Source organism: Hylobates moloch, unplaced genomic scaffold (assembly GCF_009828535.3).
Source record: "Hylobates moloch isolate HMO894 unplaced genomic scaffold, HMol_V3 SCAFFOLD_16, whole genome shotgun sequence".
Lineage (NCBI taxonomy): Eukaryota > Metazoa > Chordata > Mammalia > Primates > Hylobatidae > Hylobates > Hylobates moloch.
Window position 1 is genome coordinate 30729254 of NW_026652291.1, and position 18593 is coordinate 30747846.

The window sequence follows — 18593 nt, forward strand, 5'->3', positions numbered from 1 at the left end:
GCTGAGCTGTCTCTCCGCGGAGGGGGCCTGGTGTGGATAAAAGAGACGAAAAAGCCGGGAGAAGTTTCCAAAAATAAAACCGTCCGGGTCCCCTTCAGACGGCTGCAGGCACGGTGAGGAGGCGCGAAGGTGCAGCAGCAGTGCGAGCCCAGCTGGAGTAGGAGCGCGGACTCGAGGCTTGGGGCGCGCAGCCCTCGTTCCGCCGAGAGCCGGGCCCCCAGTCGGCCGCTTCAGGGCCCCCTAGACTCAGAGAAGCGGGCCGCCGGGCGGGGCCGGGAGAACAGCCCGCGGGCGTCCAGCGCGCCGACCACAAAGCTCTTCGCGGTGCCCGCGCGCACCACTCTCTAGCCGCCCCGCGCCATGAGGCCGCGGACCAAAGCCCGCAGCCCGGGGCGCGCCCTGCGGAACCCCTGGAGAGGCTTCCTGCCGCTCACCCTGGCTCTGTTCGTGGGCGCGGGTCATGCCCAAAGGGACCCCGTAGGGAGAAATGAGCCGGCTGGCGGAGACGCGAATCGACTCCGGCGCCCTGGGGGCAGCTACCCGGCAGCGGCTGCAGCCAAGGTGTACAGTCTGTTCCGGGAGCAGGACGCGCCTGTCGCGGGCTTGCAGCCCGTGGAGCGGGCCCAGCCGGGCTGGGGGAGCCCCAGGAGGCCCACCGAGGCGGAGGCCAGGAGGCCGTCCCGCGCGCAGCAGTCGCGGCGTGTCCAGCCACCTGCGCAGACCCGGAGAAGCACTCCCGTGGGCCAGCAGCAACCAGCACCCCGGGCCCGGGCCGCGCCGGCTCTCCCACGCCTGGGGACCCCACAGCGGTCTGGGGCTGCGCCCCCAACCCCGCCGCGAGGGCGGCTCACGGGGTGAGCATGGGAGAGGGAAGTTTGGAGGGTGCAGAGGGGAGCCAGGGCTCATTTGTGGAGGGGCGTGCAGGCGAGAGGAGAGGGTGCCGCACTCATGCCCTCGTCCCTCTGTCTTTAGTACTTCGGCAAACAGCCCCGAGGTTCCAAAGTCGGGACTGGAAGATTTGATCCGCTTTCGAAGAGTTGAAGGCAAAGATAGATCATCATCCTCATCCTTTCTTACCAACTCGCCCGGAGCCCCGACGTTAAATCTTTTCGCAAGGCGGCTCTCCACTCGCCCGCGCTCCTCTTGCCTGCAACTAACGAGCTCTTTTAGACGCTTGCAGCGCTGCCGAGATCCGAGAGGCAGCGCGGAGAGGGCAGTGGGGTGGGCGCTCCAGGCTCTTGAGGCCCAGGGGAGGTTGAGCCGGCTCAGGGCGCGGGTGGGCGGAGGTGTCGGGGACCCCATGGAGAGAAGGTAGATGCGTCTCCAGGAGGGGAGCTGGCAGCGAAGCTGTTGCGTCGGGACAAGTGTCGTGGGGCGTGGGTCGGCCTGCGCACGCTGAGGGCTGGATGCGGGCGTGGGCGTGAGCTCTGGGCACTTTGGGCGGGAAGCGTGTCCCGATGAAGTTGCGACACAGTGGGCGCGTGGAGAATTGGATCAGTGTGCTCTCGTGCATCTAGGTGTAAGCGCGACTTGCGCGCGTTGCAGGGCTAAGCCACCCCACAACCCTGCAATTTACTTTTTTCCTCCCCCTGGGCACCACCCCCTGCCTGCCGCGGGCGCCGTCGCAGAGTGAGAAGACGCCCCAGTAATCCCCATCCCCAATCGGATCATCATGGCTGCGGGCGCCCTCCACCTTGCCTGGGTATGACAGGTGCCTCTGGAATGGAGGGCACTGAGCCCTGGGCAGTGAGGGGCTGGGTAGGGGCAGCATCGGGATGTCTGGGAAGGGCTTTGGCAGCCTCTCTTTGCGTGGGTCCGATTTGCCAGTTGGGTTTAGTCCTGGGGAACAGCATGAAAGACACTTGTACCCCGAGTCCTACTCCAAGGACCTTGCGCTTCACAGCCTTGGCGCTCTCTGTTCTCCTTGGCTGGAGCGCTCTTCTCATATTTCAGCAGGATTCATGCTCTGTCTCTCAGATTTCTGCTCAGAGTGGCCTTTGGCCACCCCTGCCCCATCCTCTTTCTCCCTTCACCCTGCTTTATGTTTCTTCATAGTACTTATTCTATCTGATATGTTCTATTCCTATTTATGTGTTTATGGCCTGGCCTCCCAGCCCACGCTAATGCAAGCTCTGTGCAAACAGGGACTTCGTTGTGTCCATTTCTGTGTCTGTTGTGCCTAGAATAGTGCCTGCACTGGTTGGTATTCTCTAGGTATCTGTTGAATGAGTGGATGAACTCCCTGCTGCCCATGGAAGGCCCAGCTTCAAGCAGGCAGACAGTAGACCCATGCACTGCCAAGTCGCTTACACATAGGATCATTCAACAAGTATTAGTGGAAAGCACCTGCTGTGTTTCAGCGTTTTCCTTTCCTGATCTGTGCAAGTGAATGCATGCTTCCAAGGATCCTGCGTGCAGAGCATGGGAAAGGGGACGGAGGCCCAGAGTCCAAGGCATTATTCCTGCTGGGAGAGCAACCCAATTACTTAATATCACGTTGAAGAAATGAACAGATGCTTTCTAGTACTGGAAGTTTCCTGTTAAGTGCAAAGGAGTGGGGCAGCTGTAGCTGAAGAGCTGAGTAGAGGGGACCTGTGACCTGGGGCCCCTGAGGCTCTGTGGGCAGCATGTGGGGAAGCAGAGGGGAGGTGGCAGGAGGGGGGCCTAGAGGTGAGGGTGGCGTGCAGGTGTAGCACTGCCCAAGGACAAGGGCTTTTTACTGTTGGCACTGGCCCAGGGGTGGCACTGCAGCTCTGGTGTAGGGGAACCCAGAGACATAGCTTGGGCTGGAGCAGGGAGGAGCTTGTACTGCAGACATTTAGGTGCAGGTGAGGTGCGGGGGAAGGTGGGGAAGTGGAGCATGGAGGCTGGAGGGTGCACTATTAGAAGTCATGAAATAAAGCAAATTGTCACCACAACAAGGCTGGTGGATGTGAACAGGCATGTGAAGACATGGGCTGGGTGCCACCTGCTGTACACAGGTGCACACATCACATGACACACTGGTCAGGCTCCTCCCCCACATTGTCTTCTGCAGCTTTGATAAAGAGTGGGTTCCCTGACACTCCAGTCAGCCACTCCATGTCAGCTGGGGAGGACCTGAGGGGTCATCTTGTTTATTCTCTTCCTCCACCCTGGTCCATTCTGGCTAATGGCTTCTAGTCAGGCTGATCAGGTTGGCCATTCATTGCCCTGTGAGCTGCAGACAGCCAGGGACCAAGTGCCACCTGCTGGTGAATCTTGGAACTGCACCACTGCTACTGGAGCTTCCTCATTCATTCAACAAATATTTTGGAAGGACTTCTATACCCAGGCCCTATACTGGATCCTGAGGATATAGCAGTGACCAAGACAGGCAGACTCTGTCCCCATGGAACTTTCAATGTAGAAAAGATTTATTGCACATAATAAAGACTTATTAAGTTTGTGCCAGGCTCGATGCTAGGTATCTGGGATACAGCAGTGACCAGAGTGGACACTGTCCCTATACTAATGAAATTTAGTCTACAGTGTTTCTTTTTCATTTCATTTCATTTCTTTTCTTTATTCTTTCTTTCTTTTTTTCTTTTTCTTTTTTTTGAGATAGAGTCTCTTGCCCTGTCACCCAGGCTGGAGTGACATGATTTCAGTTCACTGCAACCTCCACCCCCGAGGCTCAAGCGATTCTCGTGCCTCAGCCTCCCGAGTAACTGGGATTATGGGCGCGCGTCACCACACCTGGCTAATTTTTTGTATTTTTAGTAGACATGGGGTTTCGCCATGTTGGCCAGGTTGGTCTCAAACTCCTGAGCTTAAGCACTACACCCGCCTTGGCCTCCCAAAGTGCTGGGATTACAGGTGTGAGCCACCATGCCTGGCCTCTACAGGGTTTTTTGAACCAGCCTCACAGCATACCACCTGTATAATATTTTTCTCTACCTTTCCCTCTTGTTCTGTTATTATTTTTCTTTAACTTTATATTCTGTTAAAATAACAGGATTTTGTGTTTCATCTGTTTTAAAGTATATTATGAAGTTTTATAAATGCACTAAAAGATATTGAAAATAATATTACTTATAGTCTAGTTTTATCAAACCTTAACATTTTGGCATATTTTGATTCCAGTTTTTTAGTTGAAATTTCCTCTATAAATTTGCCTCCCTCCCTCCCCAGAGTTAACCACTACCCTGAATTTAATTAATTCCAATAGATGTTTTTACAGTATTACTATAGATACATGTATCCACAAAATATACAATGTTGTTTTGCATATTTTAAACTTAGATAAGTGATACCATATTTCATTATTCTTCTGCAATTTGTTTTTCCCCTCCTCATTATTTTTTATTTTTTTTATTTTTTATTTTTTGAGACGGAGTCTCGCTCTGTCGCCCAGGCTGGAGTGCAGTGGCACAATCTCGGCTCACTGCAAGCTCCGCCTCCCGGGTTCACGCCATTCTCCTGCCTCAGCCTCTCCGAGTAGCTGGGACTACAGGCGCCCGCCACCACGCCCGGCTAATTTTTTGTATTTTTAGTAGAGACGGGGTTTCACCGTGGTCTCGATCTCCTGACCTCGTGATCCGCCCGCCTCGGCCTCCCAAAGTGCTGGGATTACAAGTGTGAGCCACCACGCCCGGCCTCCTCATTATATTTTTGAGATTTAACCATGTTAATATAATTAACCCAAGTTTATTCATTTTCACTGTTGTATATTATTCCTTTGTCTGAATATTACCACAGTTTATCCATCCTGCTGTTTTTTGGACATTTAGATGAATTACATTTTTTTGCTATTACAGACAGTGCTTGACTCATTTTTCTCCATAAATAAATTCATAACTGAAAGGAAACTTTGTATCATTATCATAAGTTGAAAGTAGTACCACTTGTTATAAAGAGAAGGTAACTGTAGGAAAATTGAAATGAAAACAAAATGTTCTTAAGTTCTAGTCAGACATCATTCATTATCTTAGGAAGCTCAGCTCTGTGGCAAGTTCCCTCTATTGGAAGGGGGACTAGCGTGTGTTGAGGGGAGGACGTGGCCTTTTTCACTGCATAATTAGGTTAGAAGGATCACCAAAAAGAGAATCACTTTCTCACCATGTAACTCAGATTGTTGAATGTTGTGATCTGTAAACCTAAAATGCCTTTCCTACCCTCAGTGTGGCTCATCCCACTTTTTGTGAAACTCCAGATTAAATGAAACAAAGAAGTATCAATTGTATACCACGTGTTGGGCACTGTGTTAGACTCTAGAGGCACAAGGAGAAATAAGAAAGAAACCTCGAGATACCCAAGACCGAGATACAACCAATGACCTGAGACAGGCAGTACTAAATGATCCTAGCAGATGCAGATGGAGAATGAGGGAAGGCTGGGTAGATGTCGGAGGAGGTGGATTTTTTTGTTTTGTTTTGTTTTTTGAGACGGAGTCTTGCTCCGTCGCCAAACTGTAGTGCAGTGGCACAATTTCTGCTCACCGCAACCTCTGCCTCTGGGTTCAAGCGATTCTCCTGCATCAACCTTCCGAGTGAGTAGCTGGGACTACAGGTGCTTACCACCATGCCCAGCTAATTTTTAGTAGAGACGGGGTTTCACTGTGTTGGCCAGGATGGTGTCGATTTCCTGACTTCGTGATCTGCCTGCCTCAGACTCCTAAAGTGCTGGGATTACAGGTGTTAGCCACCTTGCCTGGCCCAGGGGAGGTTTTATACAAAGAAGGTGATATCTGATCTGGAAGTCTTGGAGTATGCAAAGGATTTCAATCAGTAGACCAGAGAGGGAAGGCATTCTAGGCAGAGAGAGCAGCCCAGGCAAAGGCATCAAAGTGAAATCCATAGGGCAACTGGGGAGCAACAAACCTTGTATCCTTGGAGGAGCAAAGCCTTGGCTGTGGATGGCTGTGGAGACAAGGTGGAGGTGATGGGGGCAATTAGACCACACAGGCAAGTAGGCACATGGGTGCCAGGGGGCCTTATAGAGGTCGGTGGAGAGCTGTGGGAGGTTTTTAACAAAGGGCTAGTGTGATCAGATTTGGCCCAGGTGGAATAGCAGCACTCCCAGACTGCTAGCCAGATGTGTTCCCTACAGTGATGCTGGATACGGGGCTAATGTGTGCTGAGTGGTGTCAACTGGAAGACTGGACTCAGATGATCTCTGAGAGGTACCTTCTAGGGAGTCAGAGCGATTGAATTGTACATCCCAGCTGTTCAGGCTCATTTGCTCTCTGCTAGCCAGAGCCCACTGAACTGACAATTCCCAGCTGGTCACCTCCCTGGGCCTGCACCCAAAGCTTTAATATTGGCCTGTAGGGATCCTCAGAGTCTCTCCTTGGGGACCTGAATCTCTCTTGAGTGCCCTACCAGCCCCAGCCTGGCCGCTCTGCCTGACAACCTTTGATTCTGGCCAATCATCACGTGGCCCTACATCCCTTAGGGCCTACTCTGTGCAGGCAAAGCAGGGCTGGCCCCTGCCCTCCCACAGTCAGCTGCAAAGCCATCCTGAGGGCAGCTGGGGTGACGGCTGGCTCAGGGGGCCTCCTTGGGCTGGGCTCCATGCCATGACCTCCCAGCCAGGCAGGCTCCGTCCGTGCTGTCTGGGTTCCCACAGGCCCTAATTCTTAGAAAATTCCCAGGGCACAGAATCTGTTTCCTCTCAGAGTCCGCCTAGCCCCACGAGAGGTCTTGTCACCACCACAAGGGGTGGTGACATACAAGTGGGTACGTAGTTTCCCCTTCCACTGGGGCGCACCCCCAGAAACTCTGGGTCTGACAAGCAGTGCTTTCCCCGACCCCCGTGACATGGGCCTTGATGCAGCCAGGAAGCTGCTAAAGGTGGTCGCCCAGAGAGGATTTGAGGTGGCCCGAGTGGCACAACTCTTGGCTGGTGAGACATTCTGGGAGCTCCCTGGGAGGGAGGCAGTGCCCACAACTTTGGGCCAAAGGGCCAGGAATGGGCCTCCGCTTTTTCAAGCTGCAGGAATTTATTTTGAATTCCTTGTAAGACTCCAAAAACCACATAAGCTTTGGGGTCCACTCAAATGTCAAACAAACTCCTAAGTGGGACCAGATGTCACCATGCTGGCCGCAGAGATCACAGGAGCAGCCGCCCTGCTCTGTCCTTCGCCTGTCCAGCCTCTGCACTTCTCCCTCCCCTCTTACCCTCCAGTTCCAGTGCCGGTGATGATTTCCGATGATAAGGATGGAAGCCAGAGCCTGGCCCAGCCTGCCAAGGAGTCGCTCCCTAGAGACCTCTAGGAGAAGTCCTTCTAGGGAGACGCCCTGGTCTGGGCATGTGGGTCTTTAGCTGTACAGTCAGGGCCAGGTGGAAACTGCTGGTGCTGCTGGAGTGCGCCAGACACCTGGAAGCAAAGTTTGGGGAGCTGAGTGAGTGCCCCAGCACTGTAGGTCAGCATCTCATGGGGATGCCCTCAGAGCCAACATCAAGGAGTAGCTGAAGGGCTGGGCACAGTGGCTCACACCTATAATCCCAGCACTTTGGGAGGCCGAGGTGGGCGGATCACCTAAGATTAGGAGTTTGAGACCACCCTGGCCAACATCGTGAAACCCCATCTCTATTAAGAATATTTTTAAAATTAGCCAGGCATGGTGGCAGGACCGAGGTTGCCATGAGCCATTGCACTCCAGCCTGGGAGATATAGTGAGACTCAAAAAAAAAAAAAAAAAAAAAAAAAGGAGTAGCCGAGGGAAGAACACTATTTCCCTATAGAGTAAGTCCTGTTTGCCTCTCAAATAAAAATTGTGCCTCCAAATAAAAATTGTGCAGAGGCATCTTAACCCACATCCCCAGCCCCATCCTCCTACTAGCTTGCCACCTCATAAGCACCTCGTAACCAGGCATTCTAGAGCCCTGTTCCTTCAGTGCCCACTCAGGGCTCAGCCTTCCCACGCACCAGACTGCCGGGGGCTGAGACTCCTCAGTGTGCATTCGTTGGCAGGTGACACCTCATATGACCTTGAGACTGTTTTATGTGTGTCTTCCAGCTTCCGTTGGATCGTCAGCATTTGTAGGGCAAGGACCGTGGTGTTTTTTTCTTGTTTGTTTTTGTTTTTTTTTTGGTGAGAGGTAATGTAGAGTTGGAGCATGGCTTAGAATTGGGCCAACCCAGGTTTGAATCAGGCTCTGGCGCTTACCTGCTGTGTGGAATTGGCAAGTCACTGAACCTCTCTGAACCGGCTTGTTTATTAGCTTTAGGATCACTGTCATTGTTGCCCCAGTGGACTGCCTTCTTTATGTCAGATGTTAAATATTCTCACCTCATTTAACCATCATAACAACCCAGTTAAGCAGCTATTGTTATCTCCATTGTACAGATGGAGAGAGTGAGGTTTCCCAGGGATGTGCAAAGAATGGCAGAGTCAGGATTCAATCTTAGATTTGCATGTAGAATAGGGACAGCCTTCCCAGCTTCTCTGTGTTCCTCCAGGCCCTGCCTGTAACTGTTGGAGGGGCTGTGAATAGTCCCCAGCTCTGAGCATCCTTGTGTTGACTCTGTTTTGGTGACCCCACAGGAGGAACGTCTGCGGGGGACAGTGCTGCCCAGGATGGACAACAGCAAACAGTACCAACCACTGTATCAAACGTGAGTGCCTCCACCAGTAGCAGACACTCCGCTGTATCAAACGTGGAGTGCCATTCCCCACCCCACTCCCGGAGCAGGTCAAGCTTAGGGACTCCAGAACCTGGAGCAGAAGCGTCTTTCCTAGTCTGTGTCCTGAAGATGCAGCCCCTCCTTAAAGTGGAGGCAATATCCAGTGGAAGGGAGGAGGTTTAAAAATGCCTCCAGCTGGGGCCGGGAGCGGTGGCTCACGCCTGTAATCCCAGTACTTTGGGAGGCCAAGGTGGGTGGATCACTTGAGGTCAAGAGTTGGAGACCAGCCTGGTCAAGATGGCGAAACCCTGTCTCTTCTAAAAATACAAAATTAGCCAGGCGTGGTGGTGGGCGCCTGTAATCCCAGCTACTCGGGAGGCTGAGGCAGGAGAATCGCTTGAACCTGGGAGGTAGAGTTTGCAGTGAGCCAAGATCGCACCACTGCACTCCAGACTGGGCGACAGAGCGAGACTCCTTCTCAAAAAGAAAAAAAATATGCCTCCAGCTGGACACAGCTTCTCAAATCAAATCACTGCTTGTATTTTCAAAGCTTCCTGCATTCCCTCCTGCTGTCCTACTGTGTTGGCCCCACTCACACTGCCGGCAGGGTCTCAGGAGCCTGCATGCACCTGTGTTCTGCAGAACATGGTTGGCCAGAGCCTCTGCATCCCACATTTCCAAGGGCACCATTCATGTAGCATGTGATGATAATCCACCTCTGCCCTGGCCCCTGTCCCAATGGCCCTGGCCTCTGTTAGCCACTCTACCAGGATGGTCAGATGACACTCTGACCCATGCCTGGAGCCGTCTCCCCTTGGACTGCTCTGACGCCTGGCAGTCTGGCTCGAAGGAGAGAAAAGCCATCTTATTTTGTGGAAACCAAGGAGTGAGTTGGGAAGAGCTAGAGCCTCCACACCTGAGCCTCTTTCAGTGATGGTATCAGAAGCATTAACAACAAGAGTCAGTACCTTCATAGCACTCACTTTGTGCAGGGTACACTTTAAACATCCTCTGTGGCGGGTGGATGAGGAACCTGAAGCACAATCAGGTAACTTGTCCAAGGTCATGTAGTCAGGAAGTGCAGAGCTAGGATTTGAATCCAGACAACCTGACTCCAGGGTCCCTCTTCTTAATACCTGTACCCTGCTGCCAGGTATCTTACCTTCATTTCTGGGCCTCACTTCCTGCGTCTGTGAACCGGAGGTGATGGTACTATTGCTGTCACTGCTACTGCTACTATTAGCTAACAACTGAGTATGTACTAGTGCCCCACACTGCACTAAGCTCTTCACGTGCATTATCTTAGTTCGACCTGTCAATCATCTTATGAAGTAGGTGTATGCTTATCATCGTGGCTTACAGATGAGGAAGCTGAGGCTCAGATTGCTTGGGAAACACGGCCAAGCACCGCTGCTGCAAGTGCTGAGCTCGGGCTGGACCCGGGCAGATTGACCCCAGAACTCCAGGCTCCAATCTCCTGGGCTTCATTCACTCCCGACACCAGCGAGACCTGGGCATTCCAGAGTGTGGAATCCCCACAGACCATAGCAGATATGGGAGTTTGAGGGAGCCCCTTGGATCTTTCTCCTTCCTCCCACAGGCCCCTCTTGGGTCCACATCAGCTCCCCAGGAACTCCACCTGACTATCCTTCAGGTGACTGCCCCTGCCTCTGCCAGTCCCAAGCCTGGCTGCAAAACCTCAGTCTCAATAGCTCCCTTCCTTCAAGGACCAGCCCCAGGCCCTTCTCGGTAGGAGGGCTTCACAGTTAATAGTCCAGGTGTGTGAAAAAACGTATGATGTTCCCAGCATGATGGATGCCGTCATCTGGGAACATCATACGTTGTTCTATGATAACGTATGATAATGTGGTTGTCCTAACACCCCACTTGATGGCATGCGATGGAGTTGCTCCCATTCCTGCGAGGCTGGAGATGTGGGTTCACCAAGCTCTTGGCTTCTGCCTCAGGCCTCGTGGCCCTGACCCTCTGCCTGTTTGAAGATGCAGCTCAGGCAGAATCTTGGGTCCCTCCTAGGACCTCCAAATAACAGAACCAGAGCCAAAAACTCAAAAACAAAAAGCAAAGCAGATCTGCTTGAACACCCTTTCCTTTTCAGGGAATCTGGATGCCTGGGGGCTCTCAGAGGTCAGGCCCTCAGTGGTCAGGTGCACCGGTGGGGGAGAAACACTTGTCCCTCATTATTTATTTTTATTTTATTTATTTATTTATTTATTTTCTGTAGAGACAAGGTTTTACCATGTTGGCTAGGCTGGTCTAGAACTCCTGGCCTCAAGTGATCCTCCCACCTCACCCTCCCAAAGTGCTGGGCTTACAGGTGTGAGCCACCACGCCCAGCCCCTCATAGTTTTAAAGAAGAAGAAAGTGAGCCTCAGAGAGGTGGTGACTTGCTCAAGGCCACACAGCTTATTGGAAAAGAACCTGACACTCAAAATCAGCTCTGAGCAACTCCTCTGGGTAGAGAAGCCAGGGATGTGGGCGGCCAGGTGGCTTTATGCTAAGCAGAAGCTCTGGGGCTGGGGCCTGGCACTGTTATTTTTTAAACAGCATCCCAGGTGATTCTAGGTGTGGTCAAAAATCACCGAGCAGAGTTGGGGATCAGTCATAGGAAGATCGGCCTTGGGGGCCCTCCTCAAACTTGAATGTTACCCCAACCCTCTGGGAATCACATCAAAGAGAAGATTCTGATTCAGCAGATCTGGGGTGGGGCGGATATTCTATGTTTCTAACCAGCTCCCAGGAACGCTGACACTGCTGGCCCAGGGACCACACTTTGAGTAGCAGGGCCTTCCAGGACTCAGGAGGCCTGGGCAGGAGGGATTGGGACTTGGAGGAGGGGAAGAGGGTTGGTATGTTTGAGAGAGCTTAGCCTTTGCTGGGAGGCAGCACTGGCTGGTGGAGAATGTTGCTGAGGTTTGAGCTGAAGCTGTGTCGGGTAGCTTCGTAGGGGGTGGGCTTTTCCCCAACTGCCTGAGGGGTCTGGGCATAGGTCTCACTTGGGCCCTCCAGCCCTGGAGGTTCTTGGTTTCCTAACTTGCTAGTGATGTTCCAGCATTATTCTCTGCCAAACTGGAGTTTCAACCCTAGAAACCCAAGGTTGAGTGAGTTTGCATACTGTTACAGTACCAGCGCATGTGTGTAGGGGCATCCTTGTGCCCCAGTGGGTGCTGCGCCAGGATGCTGAGGTAGGATGCTGCCAGTACCTTCTCCCCTGGTATTTCTCTCCCTGGCTGTCTCACCCTGCTGCCCCCGGTCACCCACCCTGACCCAGGCACGCAGGCCAGCAGCTCTCCTGGAGGGGGTTGCCAGTGGGCAACAGCCTCTCCCACTTGAAGTTGGCTTGCCCGCGGCAGGGCTGTGTGCTCATTAACTGGTCCCTGTGCTGTTTGCTTGTTGCTATTTGGCTGCTAATAAGCCTAATGAGAACCATGCAGGCGGGCGGTGGGGTGTTGGCACTGGATGGCTTCATCCAGAGCTCCGCAGAAGGTGGGGCTCTTGGCTCCACACCCCGTCAGCTGGCTCTCCCCCACCCCTGTGGCTCCGCACCTCCCTCTCCCCTCCCAACAGCTGCCCTCCTGGCTGAGGCAGAGACTGCCAATGTCGGGGGATGTTCGTGATTCTGTCCTAGCAGTTTCACACATGAAGGGATGCTTCCTGGGCCGGTGAGAGATGGGGGCCGACATCCCCCACTGCCAAGAGTAAGGTCTAGTGCCAGAACCACGGGGAGACTCAGTCTCTCCCAGATATCTGTGGGCCCAACCCACTGCCCATGCTCAGGGAGTGCTGGCTTCTGCTCAGTTGCCCTCTCTTGCCTCTGGCAGAATCAATCCCAGGTCACTGTCATACACCAGTCCATCCCTTGGGCCTGCCCTCCTTCCGCCCTGTTCTGCAGGTGCCCATTGCTGGAAGCCCAGCCCCTCCTTCCACCTTGGCGGGGGCTAGAGCTGGGCCGCCGTCTCCTCCTCCAGTCTTGGTATCTGCCTTTCCTTCTGTAGCTTTGCCAGCTCTCTCTCGGGACTTATGTGTTTATGTATTTGTGGAGGCAGCTGACTGCGGCCTGCTGGGCCCTGCCCAGCAGAGGCGAAGAACTAGAGGGTGTGGAGTGACAGTGTCCTGTTTATAGTTGCAGCTTTTGGAAGACTGTCCATTCTTCCCAGACTGGCTCCTGCCCAACCCCACCCCAACTGGGGAAGGGGATTTGAATACTCCCTAGACTTCTCATTTTATCTCAGCCTGGATGCACAGGGGCTGGGGCTGCTTTGGGGAGGACAGAAGAGAATCCCTGCAGCTGTCGAGGAGGGGGCAGGCAAGTTACTCTCCCACTCCTGCCCCCAGCAGCAAGGCTTGAGATTAAGAGCATGTACTTTGGATTCTGGCACCAGATCCCTGGAGATGTGTTTGAGTCCCAGCTCTGTGTCCTGGGGCAAGTGACTGGCCCTTTTCTAGCCACAGGGCCTCGTCCATAAAATGGGCATAACCGTCTATATAGAGTTGGTTTTGGGGATGAATGATACGAACTCGATAGCTCTTACTGTGCACCAGGTACCATTCTAAGCACTTCATATTGTTAATTTTTAATCCTCACAACAACCCTATAAACTAGATTGGATTTTTATCCCCATTTACAAATGAGGTTGGCTTTCTGTCCGAGTCATGCTGCTGAGACTCATCAGAGCTCAGACATGAATCCAGGTAGCCTGGCTCCAGAGTGCAAGGGCTTAGCTCTGGGCTTTCTGATAAGTGAGTAAATGTGTGTAGACAGCCTGGCGCAGGCTAAGTTTAGCTGGTATTTTAATGCTAGATCAGGAGACCGCGCTGGACTGCCTAGGTTTAAATGTCAGCTCTCAGCTCCACCACGTGGCTGAGGGGTTATGGGTAGGCTGCTTAAAGTCTTTGTGTCTCGGTTTCCTCTTCTGTAAACTGGGATCAACATTGGGCCCTGTCTCCCAGAGTTGTAAGGAACAAACGAGGTCACTTAGGTCAGATGTTTAGTTCAAGGCCTGGCATGTGCGATGCACTCTATACATGTTTGGCCTTGATTTTGAGGGCAGGGACTGTGTCTCACCACTCTCAGCAGGCAGCACACTGGGTACAAGGTAAAGGGTCCATAAGTATATACTGAATAATACAGGGCCTATCCCAGCCCTGTGCTGAGAGAGCCCTTTCTGCTGCCCAAGTTCTATCAGCCCTTCCAGAAACTCCCCACGGTGTTCAGGGGATCCTGGGGATGGAGACGCTGGAGTGGGCCTGAACATTTCTCTGCATGTATCACGTGGGCAATGGAATGGCATTTCCCCAAGTCCCCATCTCAGTCCTACGAGAACCCTGTCTCTCCTGATCTGAGCTCCTCCTTGGCTTCCCTGAGGGAGCCTGTTTGCCCCATTCATGCCAACCACATCCCAAAGTGGAAGACTGTGGCAAGGTGGCTAAGAGCCCCAGCTTTGGAGTCAGATTCCCTGAGTTCAAACCCTTGCTCCATCACTTACTAGCATGGTGATCTTGGGCAAGTTGTTGATGGTTCTGCCTCAGTTTCCCCATATGTCAGATGGGGACAAGAGTAGTACCCAGTGTAGTTATAAGAATGAGATGTTTATGTGAGGTAATACATGTAAAGCGGTGAGCGCAGCACCTTGCTGTGGGAAATGCTTAACAAGCCTTAGGAAAAGGAGTAAGGGCAAGGGTAGGATTTTCATCTTCACTGACTGGTTAGCACCTGCCAGGAGCCAGGAGCCAGGAAAGTCTCATCTCCAGATGAACCATCCAGTGGGGCCTCCGAAGTTGGCAGGGAGTGGTGGAGAGGAAGGTGGGAGGTGGCGAAGGGGAATAATTATATGACCTCAGTGGAACCCAGCTGATACGTAGGGTGCAGTCTCATCAAGAGATCCATTTCTTACCCCTGCATGGGGGTACCCTTCCTGGGGAGCAGGTTTCCCTGAGGCTCTTTGTCCAATGAGGTGATTAGGAGATGTCCTTGACTGGGAGCTTCCTGAAGCCAGGTGCTGTGTCCTGCTGACACCAGTGGAGTGCCTGGCCCTCTCTCCACACATGTGTCCTTTGTACATGCTTGGGACCGTTTATCAAAGAGCTGAGTGGGGAAATGATGGCATGGGTGGTTGGCAGTTTCCTCCCTCCAGCCCCAGCTGCCTCTTCTCAGTCTCCTTTACTGGCTTCTCCCTCTCTACCTGATGTCTTAATGTCGGGCTTCCCCAGGACTTTCCCCAGACCTTCCAAATCCCTCACCCCAAAGAGGGGGGCCATAGGAGCCAAGCGGAGCATGAACCACCCCTGGGTATTGAGTGCCAGGAGGCACTGTGCCCGACAATTGACATGCAATACTAACAGTAATGCCTGGGGCTCACTGTGCCTGGATGTGCCGAACGCTGCTATCATCCTTCAAACCCTCATGGTGTTCTCTGTCCTAGTCCCCTCCTGTGTCCCTGGCTGCTGCTTCTCCTCTGCTCACTACTAAACCGTGGGTTTCCCAAGACTTAGTCTGGGGTCTTCTTCTTTTTTTGTCTTTGCATTGCTCCCGGAACGATCTGCTGCCTTCTCACGGATGTAAACATCGTCTCTGGGCCGATAACGCCCAGATTCACGTCAATCCTCTGCCAGGCCTCTCGTCTGACCTTCAGTCTTTCACGTGTGCTGCCTGCTCAGCATCTGCGCTTGATGCCTCCCAGACATCCTCATCCCAACTTGTCTAAAATGAACTCGTGACTTCCCTTCCTCTGAGCTAACTCCCCTGTGCAGGTCTTACTCACTGTGTTAACTGGCACCCCCATCGACCTGACTGCTTGAGCCAGCCACCCAGGGGCTACAGGGACACCTTCCTCTCACTCAGGCTTTGACATCAACCCATTACCAAGCCCTGTTTGTTTTACTTCCTCAGTCCCTCGTGGACCTGCCTGCTTCCCTGCTGCCTCTCTGGGCCAGGGCCCTGTCACAGCTCTCCTGGGTGACACTGCAGCCTGCTGCCCACTCTCCCTGCCGCCCTCAACACATCCCACCTGAACCTTCCTGCAGCGGCGTCTCCGCACTCACCCAGCTCCCCGAGTGCAGCCTGGGCCGCTGGCCTCTAGGCCGGTGCACACGCTGCTGCCTCTGTGTCTGCTCCCCATCATCTCTCTGTGCGGCTGGCCCTTGTCATCTACCCAGTCTCTGTTTTGAGGTGTCCTCCTCAGAGGGGCTGCCCTGGCCACTCTTGCTTGAGTGGCCCCCACTAGCCTTGTTCTGGATCTTGGGCCCTCGACTGTCTCCTCCATCCCTCACGTACCAAGTTCTGTTCCACTTCTTTGTTTTTTATATTTATTTATTTATTTATTTATTTTTGAAACAGAGTCTGGCTCTGTCACCCAGGCTGGAGTGCAGTGGCGCAATCTCGGCTCACTGTAACCTCGGCCTCCCAGGTTTGAGCAGTTCTCCTCCCTCAGCCTCTCAAGTAGCTGGGATTACAGGTGTGTGCTAGTACGCCTGACTAATTTTTGTATTTTTGTAGAGACATTTTGACTAATTTTTGTATTTTTTAGAGATGTTTCATCATGTTGGCCAGACTGGTCTTGAACTCCTGACCTCAGGTGATCCGCCTGCCTCCGCCTCCCAAAGTGCTGGGATTACAGGCATGAGCCACCACACCTATCCTGCTCCACTTCTTTGTGTACCTATTGAGTGACAGTCCCTCTGACTAAATTGTAAGCCCCAAAAGGACAGTCTGTCTTGTTTGCCATCCTGGCAAATCGTGTGTTTGAATGCATTACTATTTTCTAGAGAAGAACACTGTGGCTCACAGAGGTGATGAAACTGGCCCCAGGTGAGGTCCCACAGTCAGAACTCAAACATGAGTCTCCAACTGCAGGGCCACACTGTCCTTCATGCCCCTGCCCTGGCCTCTCTGATTTGTCAGTGTTTGGGGTGGTGTTCTCATCCTTCCCAACCATCCTGGGCCTGGGCTCGGGGCTGGTGCTGTTGTGGGAGGGTGGCTGGCTCCACTCCAGCCTAGAACTGTCTCCCCTGGAAGCTGCTTCTCTGGAAAAGACTCATCCCCAGGGACCCCTCCCAGCCTGTCTCACCTCTGGGGCCCCTCTGGCACTGAGGCTTCCTCCCAGACAAGCCTTGGGACTGTGGGAATGGACAGGCAACTCTTCTCTGCTTTGGGGCAGCAGCTGGAGAGGAGCCTAGGCCTCCCAGCCCTGGGCCGTGAGCCGGGCCCAGAGTCTTCCTCCTCATGCCTGCTGGAGCCAGTGGGATTGGGGCTGCTCTCTGCCCCAGCCCCTGGCCCCGCAGCTCCCCGGCCCCCACCTGGCCCAGAGTTGCAGCATTTGTTAATGCAATTAACAGGGCGGTCCATGCTGAAGGGCTGGGGGCCAAGGTCTGACTCACACCTCCCCTTCCTCCCCTCCAGCCGCCAAACGGTAGAGGCCCGCTTGGTCTGCCAGACAGTGTCTGCAGAGAGCCAGTGAGGGGCCAAGAACGGCATCTTTCTCTCATTAGGAGCTTTTATGCGAACACAACTGCTATTTTGGAGCTGGGCACTTGGCCGGCCCCGGAGCCCCAGTGCAGTTTCCAGCCGTCCTGAACCGTGGCCCCGGCACAGCTGTGTGGGAGCTGGGTGAGCCCCTGAGGCCTTGACTTCTCCCACAGCCTGGGGGCTCGGGCCCTCAGTCAGGGCCTGGGAGACACAGCCTCTGGGCAGAGCTTGAGAGTGGAGAGAGCGATTCTGAGGTGGATTCCGAGGGTGAATTCTGAGGTTACGTGTGAGCCAGACAGGGATTCCCTGGGCTAGGGGATCTCTGACATCAGGGTCCCTCTCCTTCCTGTGGAAACCAAAAGTCAAGGTTGTGGAGAAACAGCTCAGGGCCACAGGTGGACCCCCCAGTAGGCAGATTCCAGGGGCAAACTGAGGTCTCCAGGTGAGGGTCGAAAATCAGATGCCCAGGGGGGTCTGAGGTAAATACTGTGGATGAGGTGCAAACTGTCCCGTCTGCGAAGGCCTCTAGCTGTGAAAGGGGACAGAGCCCTGGCCTGAGGAGGGGATCCGGTGGCTCAGTGGATAGGGTCTTAGCATCCACTGGCACAGATTTTAGGGAAAATGGAGGTTTAACCTGGGAAGCAGCTGAGCTTCAGGAGTGGGGGGCTGGGCCCAGAGTCTGGAGTTGAAGTTCCTCCCCCAGACCAGAGCGGGTGGCACTGGAAGCCACTGAGGAAGGGAGAGGCTGGAGGGGCCCACCCTGAAGTTGGTGCCTCCTATGTCTAACGGGTCATAGATGGATGGAGAAGGTGTCTCTGGGGCCCAGGAGAGAGAGCTGATGACAAACGCCTTGCCTGGGGGGTAGGGTGGCAGTGGCGAGGGGCCTGGCTATATTTGACACCTGGAAAGCAGTCCCCACCCAGCACCACAGTCCTTAGTTGTTCATCTCTGTAACCCGGGCCTGATCCCCGGAGACGTATTTGAGTCCCAGCTTTGTGTCCTGGGGCAAGTGACTGGCCCTTTTCTAGCCACAAGACCTCGTCCATAAAATGGGCCTAACAGTCTCTAAGAGTTGGTTTTGGGGATGAATGATATGAACTCAATGGCTCTTACTGTGGGCCAGGTACCATTCTAAGCACTTCATATTGTTAATTGTTAATCCTTACAGCAACCCTGTAAGCTAGATTGGATTTTTATCCTGCGGGCCTGAGTCGACATTGCCCTTTCCTGGGGAAAGGGTCATAGCCGAGAAGCTCAGAGGCCGTCTTGCCTCCGGGGAGTGGTTTGTTTTGTTGTTGTTTTCGGCTTTGCTGTGCTGGCCAGTGGAACTTCCTGTGATGATGGAAATGTTCTATATCTTGCTGTCCAGTGTGGTAGCTGTGAGCCACATGTGGGTATCGAGCACTTGAAATATGGCTTGTGAGACTGAAGGAACTGAATTTTAAATTTTATTTAATCTGAATCCATTTAAATTTAAATAACCACATACAGTTCGTGGCTACAGTGTGAGACTCTTTGAAC

The 18593-nt window shown here is 53.4% G+C and overlaps 1 protein-coding gene across 1 annotated transcript in view; it reads left to right on the forward strand.

Moving 5' to 3' along the window:
• Positions 1 to 332: 332 nt before the first annotated feature.
• Positions 333 to 18593, forward strand: part of LTBP2 (latent transforming growth factor beta binding protein 2) — a 111632-nt gene continuing 93371 nt past the window's right edge. Inside the window, exons 1-2 of the mRNA XM_032135089.2 lie at positions 333 to 854; positions 8511 to 8581. Coding sequence (XP_031990980.1) covers positions 361 to 854; positions 8511 to 8581 — 565 coding nt within the window. The 5' untranslated portion in view covers positions 333 to 360. The remainder of the gene's footprint in view (positions 855 to 8510; positions 8582 to 18593) is intronic.